Source organism: Nelumbo nucifera, chromosome 4, assembly GCF_055504915.1.
Source record: "Nelumbo nucifera cultivar China Antique chromosome 4, China Antique-T2T, whole genome shotgun sequence".
Lineage (NCBI taxonomy): Eukaryota > Viridiplantae > Streptophyta > Magnoliopsida > Proteales > Nelumbonaceae > Nelumbo > Nelumbo nucifera.
The window spans coordinates 3,226,024-3,245,093 of record NC_142652.1 but is presented as its reverse complement, the minus strand read 5'-3'; the positions used below and the strand labels follow the sequence as shown (position 1 = coordinate 3,245,093).

The following is a 19,070-nucleotide window of genomic DNA, read 5'->3' as shown; positions in this document are numbered from 1 at the left end:
GTAGATTAGCATTCATAAGAGGGATGTTATGGAAGGAGAAAATTTAAAGGAAAAGTGTGTTAATATTTTGGTATTTATGAAAGAATGGAAATTATAAAACATTTAATAACAACTCTTTACCTCAAGAAATTTTGGATAGGGCAATTAAAGCTTTTAATGAATTTTGGGACAACCAAGTGTGCATTAAAATGGCAAAGGATAATAAGAAGTGGAAGCATATCAAGTGGAGTTCCCCTGACCCCAGAACCATAAAAATAAATTTCGATGCTTCATGTTCAAAAAATGGTCTATGTTCTATCGCGGCAATTGCGAGAATCGAGAAATCGTTTAGGTAAAATAGTTGATTACAAAGGTTGCTCCCTCGGTTTCTCCACCATCAATGCAGCTGAAGTATGGACTGCTTGGGAAGTACATAATTTGGCAGCAAATTTTTTCAGAGTTTCCTATTACCATTGAGGGAGATTCCCGCCTTATTATTTCATGCGTCAAGGGTCAAGTCATCTCACCATGGAGATTGAAAAATATCATCCAAGACTGCCTAGAGATAAAGGACTGGTTCAAGAATGGAGTGCAGTAAAGACACGTCTTCAGGGAAGCCAACCAAGCGGCCAATTGGATTGTAAATGAAGATCTTAGATCCCCGTCTGAATGTCTTTTTTAACCCATCTTGTGGGAAGTGCTATCCCATCTTGTGTAACCCCTTTTGGTTCTTTATAAATAAGACAGAAATTTACTAGTTCATGAAATAGCTTCTAAAGTGTGTAATAGGGGAGTAGATCTTTTTCAGCTTCCCCTACATGGGTTCAATGTAACCTCTTTCATGAATATAATTTAGTTTTATTTTTCTTTACAAAAAAAAAAAAAAAATCTACAGTCTCTTTACAACTCCACTAATGGTAATGAATTGTGCAACTATTTCATGAACTAGTATTGGCGTTTTAGCCATATGCTCAAGTATTGTACCATGCAAAAAAGAAAATAAGCTGTACATATAATGTTGGTGAGCTTTTCTGCCAAGCTCTGCTCAACTAGTCAACTTGCTTTGGCTCCAGGCCTATCACGAGACCATGTCCTTTTTTTTGGTAAGGGAAAATTCCCGATTGGTACCCTATACTTTAGGCCGAGTGTCAATTTAGTATCTGAACTTTAAAATGCAACAATCTAGTGCCCGAATTTCAACCTATCGTTAATGGACAGTCAGTTATGTATATCACGTGACCTCATTTGTGATTTAAGACTTTTGAAAATGTCAAAATTACCCTTGAAAATAAAACACATTGTTCATCATCTTCTTGAAACAGAGCCCAAGCTCTCAATAGTCCAAACCATCACATCGACCGTCTACATGACTCACTCTTATGTCTCATCTTCAACAAAATTCAAGATGCCAAGACACTCGACTGCTGCCTCGCCGTCTGCAAGTGCTTCAACTCCCTCACCGTTGATGCTGATGATTGTGATTCTTCTGAATCTCATGGCAACAGCTTAGCTATAGGTTTGGCCAAGTTCTTGCTATACAGAATGATCTCGAAGTCTCTTCGAGATTCAATGAGATTCAGGCCCTTCAAATACAACTCTCTGACGACTCCGGCCATCCGGCGGCCATGGTGGTGGTGATGATGGGTTGTTGCTGAAATGGAGGGTTGAGTTCGACAGCTCGCTACACTGGGAGCCACTTCTTTTCAGAAAACGAATCTTACATGTATTAAGAAAGGAGGTAGGAATGATTGTTCAATGTCTTCAGCATCGATGGGAGGTGAAGAGACCTCCCATGGCTCATTTTGTATGGTAAACTGAAATTGAGGATTGGTTGGACGATTACGTGCTTGATTGTTGCCTCTGCAAGGCACCACCTGTCGCCAACCATCCGATGCTTCAGAGTGTTGTGATAATGGTTCAAAGTATCGATACGATACGCCCCGTGTCGGGCATTTCGTATCGTATAATTAGAAAAAGATACACTCTGAAACGCCTATTTTGGAACCCCAACTTTTTTTTAATAATAAAAAACCATGTTTTTAGCTTCCCAAAAAATCAAAATTTGAAAAAAAAGAGTTTCGACCGTTTCTAAGTACCGATATGATACGGCCGATATGCGTATCGTATCAATACTTTGAACCTTAGTTGTGATAACAAATGCTTGTGGTCAAGGAACTGTGCATGGGAAAATACACATTCAGTTGAACCAGCTTGGACGGCCTCCAACCTCCGAGCTAATGACCCACACCACTTTGTTTATTAGTGAATGACCCCCAGATTTCCCTTCAAAGACTGATGAGTACTGAGATGCATTTAACTTGAAGGGCATTTATTATACAGATGTTGCTTTATCAACCAGTAATGAAACACATAGAATGGAATCACTTATTAACAGATGGTTGATAAAGAAAATTAGATGACACTTGGAAGGGCATTTTGTATCTTTCCTCATGACACTTAATGGTTGATTAACAGCAAATACTAAATTGTCACATTTGGAGAGTTGGAATACTAAATTATCACATTTTAAAGGCACTCGGCCTAAAGAATAGGGTAACTATTAGAAATTTTCCCTTTTGGTAAATCTGATCATGTCCTTTCGTTCCATAACATGATTTATTAATTTGCGTCGCAGTGCATTATGATACAATTTGCGTTTTTAATTTCATTTGTTCAGTGATCTTTTCCTGATGTTTGTCGAATTATTATCAACGGGTTACTCATGATATTCGAGCATGTCCCTGTATCGGCTGAAGATACTTCTTTTTTATCGGTTGTATCAAGCGGTGAGACCGAAAAAGAATCCATAGATATAAGATAACTGAAAAGGGGTGAAGATATATTTATAGCACGTGCACCCACTGAAAAGGGGTGGCACGACCGCAGGATAACAAGACCTGCATACGAAATGGAAATATATTTCGAGATGAAATGATTAATGTATAGATGGACAGATAAAACTTCCAATCCTTTCCCCCGCCCCCATCCGTCCATTATTATCGAGCCCCACTCTTCTATTGAGGGCCATTGTACTCATTGCTCAACCTTCTTAAAGCCTAAAATGGAGTTTGAAGGATGTAATCAAAACCATCCTTCCAAAAATTCAAAATAATCAACGATTCAAGATTAACAGTCCTCTGAACCGAAAAAGAATACACGCTCACCACCTGCAGGGTCAGCAACCTAGTTATTGGTCCTCCCTCCTCCGTCTATAAGCCTTCCACTCTCCCGACTCTAAACCAAAAAAAAAAAGCAGCAGCATTCTGTTGTTCATTAATCACCAGCCAACGTTTTACATCTTTGCCAGTTCAGCAGAAGCAGGGGGGGCAGCAGGGGCAACACCTCCGGTGGTAGGCCTGGATATTGAAACAAAACCCAACTGTCAATTCAATTTACAAGAGAAATAGAAAGAAAAGGGGAACCAATTCTGTAAACAGCACAATATAGAACCTAACGATTTCAATGAAAAAGGAACTTACAGTCCAACAAAAACTTTGAATGCATCATAAATACCCCACTGAGCTCCCGTGAGTGTACCAATCATGACAATACGAAGTGGAAGACCACGGGTGAAAAGACCCCATAACCCTAACTTCTTCACAGCCTGCAGGACACATAATTAAAATAAGATAATAAAGAGAAGAAATTGAGGGATAGGAATACTAGAAAATGGTGGCACCACATTACTCACATCACCAACAGTAGCTCCCTTGGCGTTATTAAGGTAAGACACAAGATTGTCAGCAGGGTGCGAAACAATAGCACAAAAAACACCAGCAATATAGCCTCCAGCAAAGCTAACACCTAGCTGCAAAGTCTTGCTACATTGGTCCTTTGGGGTAGGAATAGCATGTTTGTAGATAAGCTGCACGATGTTCTCAAAAGATGCAAATTTCATCATGGTATCTGCAGAAACAAATACCATCCTTACCACCAAGAAACTTATAGAAATTAAGACCACTAAATGCAATTCAAGTAGAAACCAAGAAGCCAAAAAAAGGAAAGAAAGTTTTCCATCAATCCTAGTTCCCTTGGCCACTTGTCAATATCCAAAGTCCCCACTATTGTTACCTCATTAACTTGAGATTCACCAAAATGCCAGATTGAAAGAACCAATATCACAATGTGCCAGATTTTCCATCAATTACAACTCCCGGTTACAATATCTTGTATATAAAAATGGAGAAATACAATATGACTGCATTACGTTACAAAAAGGTAAAGAATATTATGAAGGTGTATCAGAAATGTATCAGCATTTTCTCAAGTAAATAACGAATAGCATGTAGATCTAGAGATTAAAAATTAGGCAACATAAGATAAATTGATAAAATCTGCATGGAAAATAACCCAAAAATGATTACCATGAGAAAAAAATAGCATATATTGTAAATTAAAAAGAAAGGAAAGTGACTGTGGGTAAAAAAATAGCATATATTGTAAATTAAAAAGAAAGCCAAAATCTTACTAGAAGAGACCCATGCACTCATGCAATGCACGATCTGGTGTTAAAAGATGCTGACATTTGATTTTGTGAACCGAATTGATTGTGGGTAAATTTAAATAGCCCCATGTTTGATTTTAATTTTTAATCCAAAAAACAACAAAAAATCCAAGGGGGTTGAGAAGCAATGTAAAGTAAGCTGACATAGACAACTGTGTTATAAGTAATATATAAACATTTGTAATTATGACCCATAAGATTTTGGCACCAAACTGTGCTAGATACTGACAGGAAGCAGTTCCATAAAGCATTTTGTATGGGGCGCAAACAGAGGGGGGATGAAAATAGGGCCAATGACAGTATGATGGTATAAAACTAATTAAGAGGAAAAGGATAATAAGAAATATAAATTAAAAATGCAGCACAACTATCTTCATTTGCAAATTAATCAGACGAAAATGAGAAAACCAAAAAATGGAAAATACAGGAGAGAGAGAGAGAGAGAGAGGCTCTTCTGTCTTGTAACTTTTCCTAGTAAATAATGGCAACTTTGAATTCAGATCAAGAAAATGGAATTTTTGAAAGGAAATCTAAAAAGGCAAAATTTGGCAGTGAACTTTCTTAAAAGTCCCAAACTCTAACATACCCCTAGCTCAACTTAATTCACTGACCTAGTATATGTAAGACGGTCAGACTCTAACATAAATAGAATGTTGGTCACCGATGCCATAAAGATTTAACAATTCATACAAAGAGATTAAGAGTTTCCATATTTTATGACGGAAGAGGTTCGGATGTCAGGCAATAGAATAACATTTCTTTTTTTTATCAATAACAAGAACCTTTATTAATGATATGAAACTATGTGAAGCTTAGGTACAAAGGGGAGGTAAAAAGACTTAACTCCCCACCAAAAGAATAACATTTCTGTCTACTGTAGAAATAAATTGAGGAACAAATGATGGAAAATATTCAACTTACATGGAATCTGACGCCCCCAAAGAGGAACAATTCCCTTATACAACCTGTAAGGTTTCATAGAATAAGAAAACGGTACCATTACAATAATAAAATGCATTGTAGAAAGAGAAAGTGAAAGCATAAACAATAGACGGACGTACCCAAGGGCACCTTCAGATTTGACAAATCTGGGAAACCCGTCACCTAACCCTCTGGCAAACCCAGGTTGAGTTTGGACACGGACCTTGACAGCTTCCATGGGGCAAAGTGCAACGTCAGCAATGACCTCGGCAGATGCAGAACCAGCGAGGTAGATCAAGGTCTTGTACTTGGCAGCATACTCGGGTCCAGCAATGTCTGAGTAGTATTTCTTAAAGAACTCGTAGAATCCAAACTTACAGGCACCCTGAGCACTATAACCGAGCAGTGTTGGCACCCAGCCCCTGAAGAAACCTTTAAATCCCTGCTCCCTAAGCAAAACCCCGAATCCAGAGGAGATGCTCTTGTACTTTGCAGGATCGATCTGAGGAATTGAACAAATCTCTTCAACGTTTCATATTCTCCAGTAAATAGAAATGAGAGAAAACAAAGAAGAATGCCCAAAATAAAAGCAATGACAAAAAATAAGGTATTGATTTTTTGTTTCCTCGTTCGTAGCTATCAATTATCAAGAAAAACAAATCAAGAGTGCTAATAGTGCGTGAAACATTCAGGTGGCATCACTTAAGTCAAATGATAAAAACACCGCTCAAAAATGTTCAAATGTTAATAAATTGAAAGTTCACGAGACTAAACGAAATTGTTTGAAAAGACCCATGACAATGCCCAAAATAAAAGCAATGACAAAAAATAAGGTATTGCTTTTTTGTTTCCTCGTTCGTAGCTATCAATTATCAAGAAAAACAAATCAAGAGTGTTAATAATGGGTGAAAAATTCAGGTGGCATCATTTAAGTCAAATGATAAAAACACCGCTCAAAAATATTCAAATGTTAATAAATTGAAAGTTCACGAGACTAAACGAAATTGTTTGAAAAGACCACAAAACAAACCTTCAAAATTAACACACAAAATCCAATATGAACATCTCAAATAGTAAACGTGAAGGAAAAACACAACCAAACCACTCCAAAAGTGATGAAGTTCAGACAAAAAGAAATTGAAAGCAAATCCTATATTGATGCACGTAAAACTCGAATTAATATTAAAACAATGTACAGGAATGAGAAGCTCTAGAATAACATCGAATGGTCAAAGGTAAACCAAAATCCCATGACAATGACGGATCTAGCAATAAAACTTTCAGATCAAATGGAATCCAAAAGCAGAACCCAGAAACAAATAATGAAACAATAGATCGACTCAGATTGCAATGATACCTGCATATTACATTTGACGAGATCAAGGGGAGTGACGGCCATGTGCGTGAGACCACAGCTCAAAATTCCACCGGCGGTACAGGCGGCGTAGAAAGCCGGCGAGTACATCTCGATCTTCCTCGGCTCGCTCGGAGATGGAATCACAAAACTCCTCTTCGATGAGACTCCATTTGCTGAAGGCAATAGCAAGTTAGGGTTTTTGCTGATGAAATCTAGGGTTTTCTTCGAAGATGGCGATGCTAATGATGAAGTTGAGTAGAGGAAGCTCGGGATCAGAGATTGACAATTGTTGTCGGAGAGTGCCATTTAGGGTTAGGGTTTGATGGACTGGAGATGAGGGAATGAGGAGGTTGAGAGAAGAGAAGGCTTTTGTTTGCTATGCGTGTGAGAAGGGGGACTAAAGGAAGGGTGAGAGATGAAAAAGCTCGGAAGCGAGAAATCTGGGGCTCTCCCTCGATCTCTCCCTGTCCGACACCGGTGCAAGAAACGCGAGTAGGTTAACATGGCCACTTCCTTCGCGTCATTTATACGGGATGTTAGGAATCTGGAATCAATTTGTTCTCGCGTAATTTACTGTGTTGACGATAATGCCCCATTCATTTTATCAGCGTGAGAAGCTCGTGCGACAATTTGCCTCTTTTCGGCTCGTGTGGCGTGGGGAGTACGTGTGGAATATTCGAGCATAATTCCTTTTTAGTTTTCTCCCTATTTTGACTTTTGAGTGTTACTCTTATTTATATAAACTATTAAAATGGCCCGTGCATTAAGAAAATCTCAACAAACTACCATGTATATGTATATGAAAGGATCATGGCTACTATATTTGTCGGTAATTCCAGTAAGCGAAATCCTTGCAGAAGAACTTTTGTGAACCATGTGAATCTTCAGATTGTATGTTCAAAAGAAAATGAAAACTGTAACAATTATGTGATATGTTTCCTTTAAAAAAAATATATACCAATTGCGTGATATATTTCTTCAAAACATTTGGCACAGTTCTAAGCTTAACTTTCAAAATTCAGTTTTTATGATATTTTAGTTCGTTCTAATTGAAAGGATACAAACAACAATTCTTAATGCAAAAAATTAAAAAGCGCTCACCAGCAATTATGGCAGTGATAGCAACGATTGCACACCTTAGCAGCTGTCAATCCAAGAGTTTCTGCTATTTTACATAAAAGACAATATTATCCCACAAATACTACAAAATAATCAGAAGATGCTTAACATTAAAACGAAGATGTGTCCTAAAAATCATAAAGTCGAAATCAGAGATTGGACCATGACATCAGAAGAAAAAAAAAAAAAAACGAACAAAAAAATCCAAGGAATGGAAGTAAAGTTATCAACGTAATGGAAGATTTGATAAACGGAACTATCCAATTTAGGTATTCAAAAGATAAATAGAAGTGTAATTGATCGTGATGCCAACCGAAATGAACAAATAGTAAAAAGATAATATCTTCATGATACCCGATATCTTAATTAGATAAATAAAGCATCTTTGGTGTTATCTAATATTTGAATTGGATGTTAATATGGCAAAATGTCTTTTAATATTTTAGGGACATTAAAGCATCCTCTTTGGGAATGGAACACATTCTACCTATGTTTATCTTTTAGCTTAAAACCATACCATTGGATGATACTTCTTTTTTTGGATTTTGAAAGGGAGAAAGTTGGTCAATGGGTTTTTGATTCTCATTTACCAAGAAACCCATGTTTTTTTTTCATATTTATGTGTGGATTAGAGAAAATTTTTTTTCCTAGATATTACTAGTAAGTGATACCCATCTCCTAGGTGGGTAAATAATTTTCCTATTTGGGGGGAAGTTGTCAACACTTGAATGGGACAAAATTGCCTCTTTTAGTATTGGATTTTTATGGCTAAAATGGCCATTGCCTTATTTGCATAGGAAATAAAATAATATGGGTAAATACACTTACTCGGGTAAGTCTTTCATGGGAAACACTTACTTGGGTAAATGCATTTAACCAAGTAAGTAACTTATCGAAAAGCAAACGGAGCCTTCAGAAAAAGGATCTCCAGTCCCATGCTAAACCAATATACAATGTTCGACACAATATTTTATTTTTTTTTTGTATTACAAATATTCAACTTATTGTCTTGTATCAAACCCCGAAGTCATAAGTTTTAATCCAATAGTTTTAACTTGAAAGCACAACCTTGGTTAGTTATGTATACCTTATATTTACTCCATATCCATTTCAAGCTACTATCAAAAAAAAGAGGAAAAATTGGGCACTTAACTCAACTTTTAGAGGCTAAGTTCCATGATTGACAAATGGTTTAGTGATTCATTTCCTATATCAAGGCAAGGTTTGATCATTCTAATTGAGTTTAAGTCATGGGACCTCGTTACAATCTTTTCAAAAAGTTTGTTTCACAACTTTGTCCAAAACTTTAACTAGTTCAAGATTCCTGGGTCATGCAGACAACTTGACTCAATCTTAATCACAACTATTGGGGGTTAGCTACACAAATCCTATAATGCCATCGTGCTCCATCAAGATCCACGTTTTATGTCAAATAGCAAGTCCTTAACATTTCAGGATTTATCTTCATATTGTATATCTGTACTATACTTGATATCTTAGACCTGTGGGTTCTGTATTAGATTTAAGTAAATACATAATTGGGTTGTTTAGGTTCAATATGTGTTGGGGATTCAACAATTTTATTATGTTATATCATGAAGGAATTTCAATTGTTGGGGGATTGGAGAGAGGGTTCAATCAATCTCTCTCTCTCTCTCTCTTCCCCCCCCCCCCCCCTCTAATTGATCACCAAATAGAGTGGTGGAGATTCAGGTGCTAATGTAAAACGCCTTGAGCAAGAGACTAAGGCTAAAATTCAACACTTGGAATTAGAGGTTGCAATGATATCCCATGATGTTATCTACATGCTTATGAGGCATGTGACGACTGTGAAGAGCTATGCTTTTCATTAGTCAAGTAGGAGAGTTATAAGAGAAATAGTCGGTTTGCTGATTTTTCAGACTTTCCACCTAGTGCATGTATTACAACAATAAAAGTTCAGATTGATAAACATGTCATGCTTGTTTCTTTCTGTATTATACATATAAATTGCTTGTATTGGTTGATTGGGCCCTGCATTTGATCAAATAAATCATTGGATGATATTCTCTTATAATAGATTTGCAACAATCTTTGAAAAGCTTTACAAGAACATACATGATAAATAAAACATGAACTTATCAGGTAATGCTTGAAGACAATGGGTTTCATTCGTCCTACCCAACTAACAATTGTTGAAGTGTGTTGTAATAATATTAATGGCATTTGATTTGTGTCAATCGACCACCAATGGAGTACAAAACAAGACCTAGAAAACCAAAATTGTTTGACTCCTCTTGCCATTGCTCGCCCTCTCACATGATCACTGCAATCGAATTCAAAGCAAAGAACACTTTGCATTTCATTTTTGCCAAGTGTTGAAAAAGTGATAACATGCAAAAAGTGCTACATGTTCGTCAGTTGTGGTTCAGATCTTCTCATACCATATGTTGGAATATTTGGAACAAACAAATAACAAGGACATGTTAAAAAGGAATGAAGGGTGTGTTTAAAAGGGTAATCTTGGAAATCGAAAATCAGGGTGTGTTGACGATTCATCCCTTTTTTCATTTTTATAAATGGGTAAGACTAGTGGGGGTGCACGTGCGTTGCACGTGTATGTTTATGTTGTCAAAATTAGGGTGTTCATGGTCCGGTTAATAGTGATTTGGAGAAATTTTCATGCAAAACCGGTAAATTACGGTTTTAGAAATTTCTAAATCCAACCGAACCGTTTGGTATGGAAACCAAACCGTTTTATTACAGTTTGGTGCAATTTCTAATACGGTTTGGAGACTTTGGACCATTCTATGTTCTCTTGGGCTTAACCCAATTAGAAAGCCCAAATAACTCCCCTAAAAACTAAAACTTGTAAAATTTTATTTATTATTTTATTATCAAATAAAGAGTTCATTATATATTTATAGTTTTACATATCCCATTTATATATATTATATATAATATTTATATATCATATATTCATATTATATATATAATTTTGGTTTATGGCTTACGGTTTGGTTCAATATTCAATAAACCAAACCAAAACTATGTAATTTAAAAAATTCTCAAATCGAACCAAACCATTTATAGGTATAAACCAAAACAAACCACAAATTTGGTTTGGTTTGGTTCAGTTTTGTGATTTAAACCATATAATGAACACCCCTAGCTAGTCAAAATAACATATTTGAATTGAAGTGATTTAAAAAAATAATAATTGATTTCCAAATACTAAAAAAAAAATAATACACAAAAACAACTCGACAACAATAATAATGACTAAATTCACTATGAATTTATAATCCAACTTTAGCGTTATAATCATTATATGAACAATAATCAATCAAAGCTATTAAGTTAGCAAGTGAGCATAACGAAAAATGACTCAGCAATACTACCTAACAATTGATATTGAAAAAATAACACAAATGGAAAATGTAAGTTCAAATATCTTGGATCATTCTCTAATTTAAATTCCTCTTCATTACCAAAAAAATAAATTTAAACTCCTCTTATTGTTTTCTTGTTTGATTTATGCAAAGTTCCTTCCATCGGAAAGCATTCCTTATAGATTGTCCCAAAACGATCATGTCAAAACAGAAATAGTCGTCCTCCAAAAGCTAATTAAAAGTGAAGAGTCGAACCACTATCTCAGTTGCAAGTTATAGAGTTGTATAATCACCTTTATCTTTATATAAACTGTTATACATCCAAAACAAATTAACCCCCCTCCAAAAAAAAGCATAAAAGAGAAACCAAAAGAGAGTGCAAATTAAATCAATTTATAATTTTAGACAAAATAAAAAAAATAATAAACTAACTACTTTGTTGAGTGAACTCTTATTTTGGATTCTAAATTGAGTGTGTATCAAAAGAAAACGAAATAGCATTCAAATGCTATAACATACCACACCCCTATTTAGGTTCAGATTTGGAGGATTTTTATAAATATGATCACATTTTTGTTAAAAATGGGGAGATACATCCATTCAATTTATCAAATAAATTTATCCTTAAAAGAGAAATTTTGAATTTATCGTGATCATTTGATTCCATTTAATATCATGAAAACAATCTAGAGTAATGTGAGAGTTGTTAAGCCACATTGATATCTTCGATCATTCTATCATTATCTAATTTAAACTCCTCTTTATTACAAAAAAAAAAACTCTTATTCTTGTTTTCTTGTTTGATATATGAATTTAATAGTGGTCTTCCTTCCATCCGAAAGCATTCCTTATAAACTGTCCCAAAACGACCATGTCAAAATAGAAATAGTCATATTCCCAAAGCTAATTAAAAGTGAAGAGTCGAACCACTATCTCAGCTGCAAGTTATATGGTTGTATAATCACCTTTCTCTTCATATAAACCGCTATACATCCAAAACAAATTAACCTCCCCCCCCCCCCAAAAAAAAAAGAATAAAAGAGAAACCAAGAGAGTGCAAGTTAAATCAATTTATAATTTTAGACAAAATAAAAAAAATAATAAACTAACTACTTTGTTGAGTGAACTCTTATTTTGGATTCTAAATTGATTGTGTATCCAAAGAAAACGAAATAACATTCAAATGCTATAACATACCACACCCCTATTTAGGTTCAGATTTGGAGGATTTTTATAAATATGATCACTTTTTTGTTAAAAATGGAGAGATACATCCATTCAGTTTATCCTTAAAAGAGAAATTTTGAATTTATGAATTTATCAAGATCATTTGATTTCATTTAATATCATGAAAAGAATCTAGAGTAATGTGAGAGTTGTTAAGCCACATTGATATTTGATAAAAATTTAACCAACATCATGACTACCGTAATAAGGTAACCATTACGTGGATAATTTGGATGTCCATGTATTCATATTTTTAGGGCACTTGTCTTTCCTATATATAAGGGTAAAATATAAACCTGTGAATTTGCTAGATTGGCTGTTAACCCATTCAAAGTTGTATTATTAATAGGGATAGATTTGTAAATAAAAATCAAGGTATTCTACAAGAAAATTTATGAGTTTTTTAAATATATAATATATAATAATGGGGTATATGTTAGTTTCGTTGTTTTGTATTATTAGTAGGGGTAAATTTGGAAATAAAAATCAAGGTGTTCAACAAAGAGCCATTGATCATTCTCATTTATAATAAATAAATATAAACATAAATGGCTATAGATAATGGTTATAGATATGATAATGAGATATATGCTACCTTGGTTGTTTTGTATTATTGATATGGGCAAATTTGAGAATAAAAAATTAGGGTGTTCAACGAATTATATAAACTTTGTTTATTCTTATGTATTTTTATTGTTTTATTTTGTTTAATAAAAGTTGTGCATCACGTGGGTTCCCCCCATTTTTTGAATTCCCCCTTTTTTTCGAGCATACCTCTTTTGAATTCCCCCTTTTCACGCATTTTACTTGGTTGCTTCAATCTATTTTTAATTTCCTTCATTATAATGAGAACATGCTTGGTTTGAATGTTGATTAAACCATATTTTTGAGGCTTTGATAAGTACTAATAAGCATGCATGTGTTTTGCACGTGACAATTATAGATGATGATGGTGATAGTAATAATGTATCCAATCTTTTTTATAAATACGTATATTTTTTTTTTGTTTATTATTATCAATTAGATGCGAATTGCAAAATCTAAATATGATTACATAAACACGTCATCCAAATACGTGATAATCAAATTGAGTTGTGAAGTTTCAAGTATCATTAAGATACCTATTTGCTTGGCTATAATTTTTTTTTGTTGGATAATGTTTTATCTTTTTGGTGTATCTCTTTTTTATTCATTTATTAAATAAATGTAATATTTAAATAGTGGGAATTGAATGAGGTGAAAACTAGTAGTTCAATTTACAATTTAAACATTGTATTTGAATAGGGATTAAATTAAAAATGAGTATTTTAGTTAAAATCTCCACAATCTTATTAATATTTTTAATAATAATGTAAATATAGAATTATAGATATGTTCAGTTTTTTCTATAATTTTTGTATTTCTATGTGTGATATACGGGAAGCTCATGGCCGGCTCAAAGAGTTGGAGTTACCACCCATTCTTTTAAAGGAAATGGGCCCTCATTTTCATGTTTGAAAAGTTCGATTTAAGTCTTTGATAGTGACTCCGTCCTCCGTGAGAAAGGCACGTAACCGAGAGATTTTAGGTTCCAAAGATTGGGAGAGGGAAGGTATTAGGCACCCCTCTCTTCAAGTTGTTATAGCAACCCAATACAAGAGTTGTTCAGGCTCAATTTCTTTTGGAGCAAAACAAAAATGGTTGCAATAATTTATTAAATTTAGAGGAATGTGTTTTTCAACTTCTCTTAAGACTGATTTTGAGTTGATGTTATTGGGTCTTAGGTATTGATTTCCCTAAGACCCTCACCTCTCTGCCTTTATTCTCAGTTAAGAAGAAATTGCAAGCGATGGTTTCCAACATTTCAGAACCTTAAGCAACCAAAAAAAAAACTAAAAAGAGACTTACCTTTCTTATGTACTTTGTCAAAAGTTTTCCAACATCTAAGAAGACTTCAAACGAAACTTTAGCAAAGCAAGAGCTGGGCTGAATGTTTATGGTGTTAAGTTTGGAAGACATGTGATGAGGCTTGAGCTTGTCTTCAGAGATTTCGGGATTACAAGCAGAATAGGTGTATTACAAAAGTTAAGAAACTGCCTCTCCCCTCAAGCTTGAGCTAAGCCTCTATTTATAAAGAAAATTGAGGGATATGGGTTTGAAATTCGCCTAGCTACAGTATCTGTGACTTAGTAGGGTTCTTTTACTGAAATAGGTAAAGGTTTTGAGAGAGAATAGCCTATAGTTGACCCTTTATTCTTTGTATAACAAATTTTTTCAAGTATGGAGGTCTTCTCATGGATTTCGTGTGTTCAATGAGAGATTGGGGCGTACAAGACGTTACAACCTCGTATTTGGGGTTGATAGTGGCAAAAAATGTAAATTTGAAGAATTTTTAAATGAGATTTTGTCCTTTCTTAGTTTTAAGTGGGGACATGTTTGGTATTTTGAGATTTTTAAGCTTATTTAGGCTCTGTTTCATTGGTCCAGGTGTTCTAATGGGTTAAGAATGGGTCTGACATCAGCCATCACCCTTCTGAGGCTTTAGATTGGAATAGATGACATGACAATTTAATCCGGTGTCAAACGAATGAATTAGGATATGAAATTTGATGTGTTGGAGTTTTTTGGGTCTCTGGACACAATGGTGATATCTGATTGGTCAAATAGGGTTAGGATGATAGAGACATATGAATGACATGTTCGGACTAATGAGATTTGCTGAAATATAATTTTTGTTTGATGAAGGGTCAAACATGGGAATGTTGGGATGAAATTTGGTGGGTTGGTACTTTTGAACGTCGTGGATCTAATGGATATTTGATCAGAGGTATAGATTGATTGATTTAGTTCAGATCATGGTCTTAGCTTATGGTTTTCCAATCAACGAGATGGCCTAAACTGGAATCTTACTTTTTTAATGGTCAAATGGAGGTGTTTGGTCGTGAAACTTGACATGGTGGGGTTTTCTAGGTTTTCGAACATAGTGGTAAGGTCTGATTGGTTATATGAGGTTGGGATGGCAGATGGTAAGATCTAATTAATGAGATTTGCTGAAATAGAATATAAGCTTGGCAATGGATCAAATGGGGGAATTTTGAGCTACAATTTGGTAAGAAGGCATGGATTAGGGTGAGGGGTCAAGTGAATGGTTCTGATATGAAAAAGATATGGTCGATCTTGGTAAGCATTATGGGCCATTAGAATGAGGTATTGATGTTTTTTGCGGTTAATTATCGTAGATTTGTAGTGGGGTTCACCAGTTGATTGGTTCCTAGTAATCTTAAGGTGATGGGTGTGTTGGATTTGATTTTGGGGAGTTGGAGTTTGAATATCACATAGATCGGGGCCTTTAGAAAGGAAGTTAACACGATGAATGGTGGATCTTTACAGTTTAGCCATGAAAAGTGATGTGTAACTAAGTTGTAATTTTCCAAGTCTGTAAATGATGTTTGATTAAGGTTCTTGTTTGTCCTATTGATTTGTGTCAGATGAGGGTATTTTGGGTTTTAGAGAGTGTCAAGTCAACATGATTGTGTTTCTAAGTTTTTTGGATATAAGAGGGGATACAAAGAGATAGGGTGAAAGGACCAAGCAAAAATTGGGTGCTAACACTATGTATAAAAATAATTTTGATATGTCACTCTTACTTTTTGTTTAATATGATAATTATATAATATTATACATGTGCATTATGTATTTTTGTATATCTTTTTTATTTGTTTATTTTATTAATTTGTATTATTTATCCCCAAAAGTTGAACTATTGATCTTTGTCAAACAGTAAAATAATTTCATTTTTGGTGAGTTCTAAATTATGTATTTCATTTTCGTTATCAATAAAATATCATAAATGTGTATAATTTTTCTACATTTTTGTACTTTGTATATTTATTTTTATTTTAAAACTTCCATTACCTAACTATGACTTTGTAAGTTTATCAATTTGATTTGGGTGGTTGAATTGCTTATCCACCACTTCGATAAATAATGGTTTTATTTTTGAGTTAGTTTTTAAAATATACGTATTTATATTGTTAAAAATATTGACATAGATCTAATTAGTAGCACTTATTAGTGAAAATAACTTAACTATAAGATTTAATAAGAGAAAATGAAACTTAATACGCTAAGGTTGCGTTTGTTTGCGATATAAACGCAAAACTAGTACATTTATGCACTCTAGTTCAGGTTTGTAGGCATTTGTTTGCACTACATTTATGCATCGTAAAGCAGTGGAAAATTGTATTTTCTAACAATTTCGTTTTGAGAATTTAAGACATTTTCGTATTGATTTTTTTTGATACAAACATTTGCTTCCTTCGAAGAGAGTAAACAAGTTTCACGGATGCATCAATTGTCCATGGGAGGTGGTCGTCGTCACTGCTAAACCCTGCTACAACAATAAGTTATTATTGTCTATTTCTTGCCACGACAACAATATATCTCACTAAAAATCCTTTGAATATGACCAGTAAACATGATTTTCCATCTTTTTGTACTGACCACTCCCTTATTTTTGTAGATTTGTGCTTACTATTTGTTGGTGTTTTTCGTTCAACCCAGCGCATACACGTGTTGTCCACTCTGAACCATCGTTTTTGGCCAATCAGAGTTATGTATTGATGGAACATAACAACTCTAACTTTGTTTTTTTTTATTTATTTTTTATTTTTGGCACTCAAGTACACTTCAAATCTTGCGTTATTTTCTACTTTGTATGTTTCAAGTAAACCCCACTTGCATATCTGAAAGCATATCCACTATTTCCTCTCTTTGTTTTTTTTAAAGCATATATACTACTTTTAATGTTTTAGGTAAACCCCATTTGCAAATTGAAAACATATCCCCATTTGTAGAGCATTTAATGTTTGCTCTGATGCTTTCTTCCAAACACTACTAAAAATGTACATGTGTTTGATTCGATCAGAAACAAAGAACAACAATGCAAATGGGCTAAGAAATGTTAACCCACTTTGCATTTGTGAACCCATATAGGGGCCTTTTTGCACTCTACATATTTGCGTTTGTATCGAAAACAAACGCACCCTAAGTATATGACTTAATGAGATGGGGTTAAATGAGGTGGAAAGTAACAATTGAAGCTATATTTTCAACTCTTACAATTAGAAATGAACTAAATAGATAAATATAGGCATTTTAGTAGTCATTAAAGTTGTAATAAGATGACTTTTATACCCTTTTCCAAACAAAGAAATAGAGGATAATTATAGTCAAAAGCTCATAATTAAATATGGACTAAATTAAAAAAAATGAGTATTTTGGTAAAAAACTCCACAATCTTATTAATATTTTAATAGTAGTGTAAATATATAATTATTAGATGTATTCAATTTTTTCTATAATTTTTGTATTTCTATGTGTAAAAATAATTCTTATATGTCACTCTTACTTTTTGTTTTATATGATAATTATATAATATTATACATGTGCCTAAATGTATTTTTTGCAACATATATATATATATTTGTAATTTTATATTTTATTAATTTTTATTATTTATTGCCAAAAGTTGAACTATTGATCTTTGTTAAATAGTAAAATAATTTCATTTGTGGTGAGTTATAGATTATGTATTTCATTTACATTATCAATAAAAAATAATTATTATTCATTACACTTATTTTTTAATTTGATTAACAAAAATATCATAAATGTGTCTAATTTTTTCTACATTTTTGTATTTTTAATATTTATTTATATTTTAAAATTTTTATTACCTAACTATGACTTCATAGGTTGACCAATTTGATTCGGATGGTTGAATTTCTTAGCCATCAATTCGATAAATAATAGTTTTATTTTTTAGTCAGTTTTAAAAAATATGTGTATATTGTAAAAAATATTGACATAGATCTAATTAATAGCATTTATTAGTAAAAAATAACTTAACTGTAGGATTTAAGAAGAGAAACTAATGCTTAATAATGAGAGGAGATTGAGAGGGTGTTTGGTTTCGTGGGTGTTTATTCAATAAATGTTGCCACGTAGGCATCACTTCAAGAGTTCCACTCTCTTTCTTTTTCGTATGCATCGAGAATGACAAAAGTGAACTTTTGGTTTTTGTGCACGCCTACCGTTTGGAAAAGTTATTTTTTAAAACTTCCACAAAACGGTTAGGCGTTTTTTTCACGGTTACGTTGATGTAGAGCCTAGTGGCACCTAATGGTCATAAACAATTGTAATTATTACCTTTTTCAAGTTTGCAAGCAAATAAAGTTCAAACGTTAAATGAAAAAACGTAAGCGAAACAAAACACATACTAAATGAGGTGGAAAGTTACATTTTTCAACTCTTACAATTAGAGATGGAGTAAATAGACAAAGATTGACATTTTAATAGCCATTAAAGCTGACATTAAAGATATAATAAAATGATTTTTATACCATTTTTTCAGACAAGGAAATAGAGCTAGGTTCAAAGTATCGTTACGTATCGGCCCGTATAGATCGATACGTATCGTTCTGGGACCCTTCCGATATGCCCCTACAGTGGGTATATCGGGGGTCTGACCGGTTCAGGGGATGGAGGGGTCCTAGACCGGTTCCCCTGAATCAGCTTTGAAAAAAAAATAAAAAAAGGTAAAAAACAAGTA

The 19,070-nt window shown here is 33.9% G+C and overlaps 1 protein-coding gene across 1 annotated transcript; it reads right to left on the bottom strand.

Annotated features, from left to right (window-relative positions):
- Window positions 1-2,792: 2,792 nt before the first annotated feature.
- On the bottom strand, window positions 2,793-7,338 carry LOC104591830 (mitochondrial phosphate carrier protein 3, mitochondrial). The gene is made up of 6 exons (XM_010250881.3): window positions 6,762-7,338; window positions 5,545-5,906; window positions 5,405-5,448; window positions 3,671-3,885; window positions 3,459-3,583; window positions 2,793-3,335 (listed from the first exon to the last, which is right to left on the bottom strand). Exons 1-6 carry the CDS (start codon window positions 7,065-7,067, stop codon window positions 3,272-3,274), a joined length of 1,116 nt encoding a protein of 371 aa, XP_010249183.1. The 5' UTR covers window positions 7,068-7,338; the 3' UTR covers window positions 2,793-3,271.
- Window positions 7,339-19,070: the final 11,732 nt, after the last annotated feature.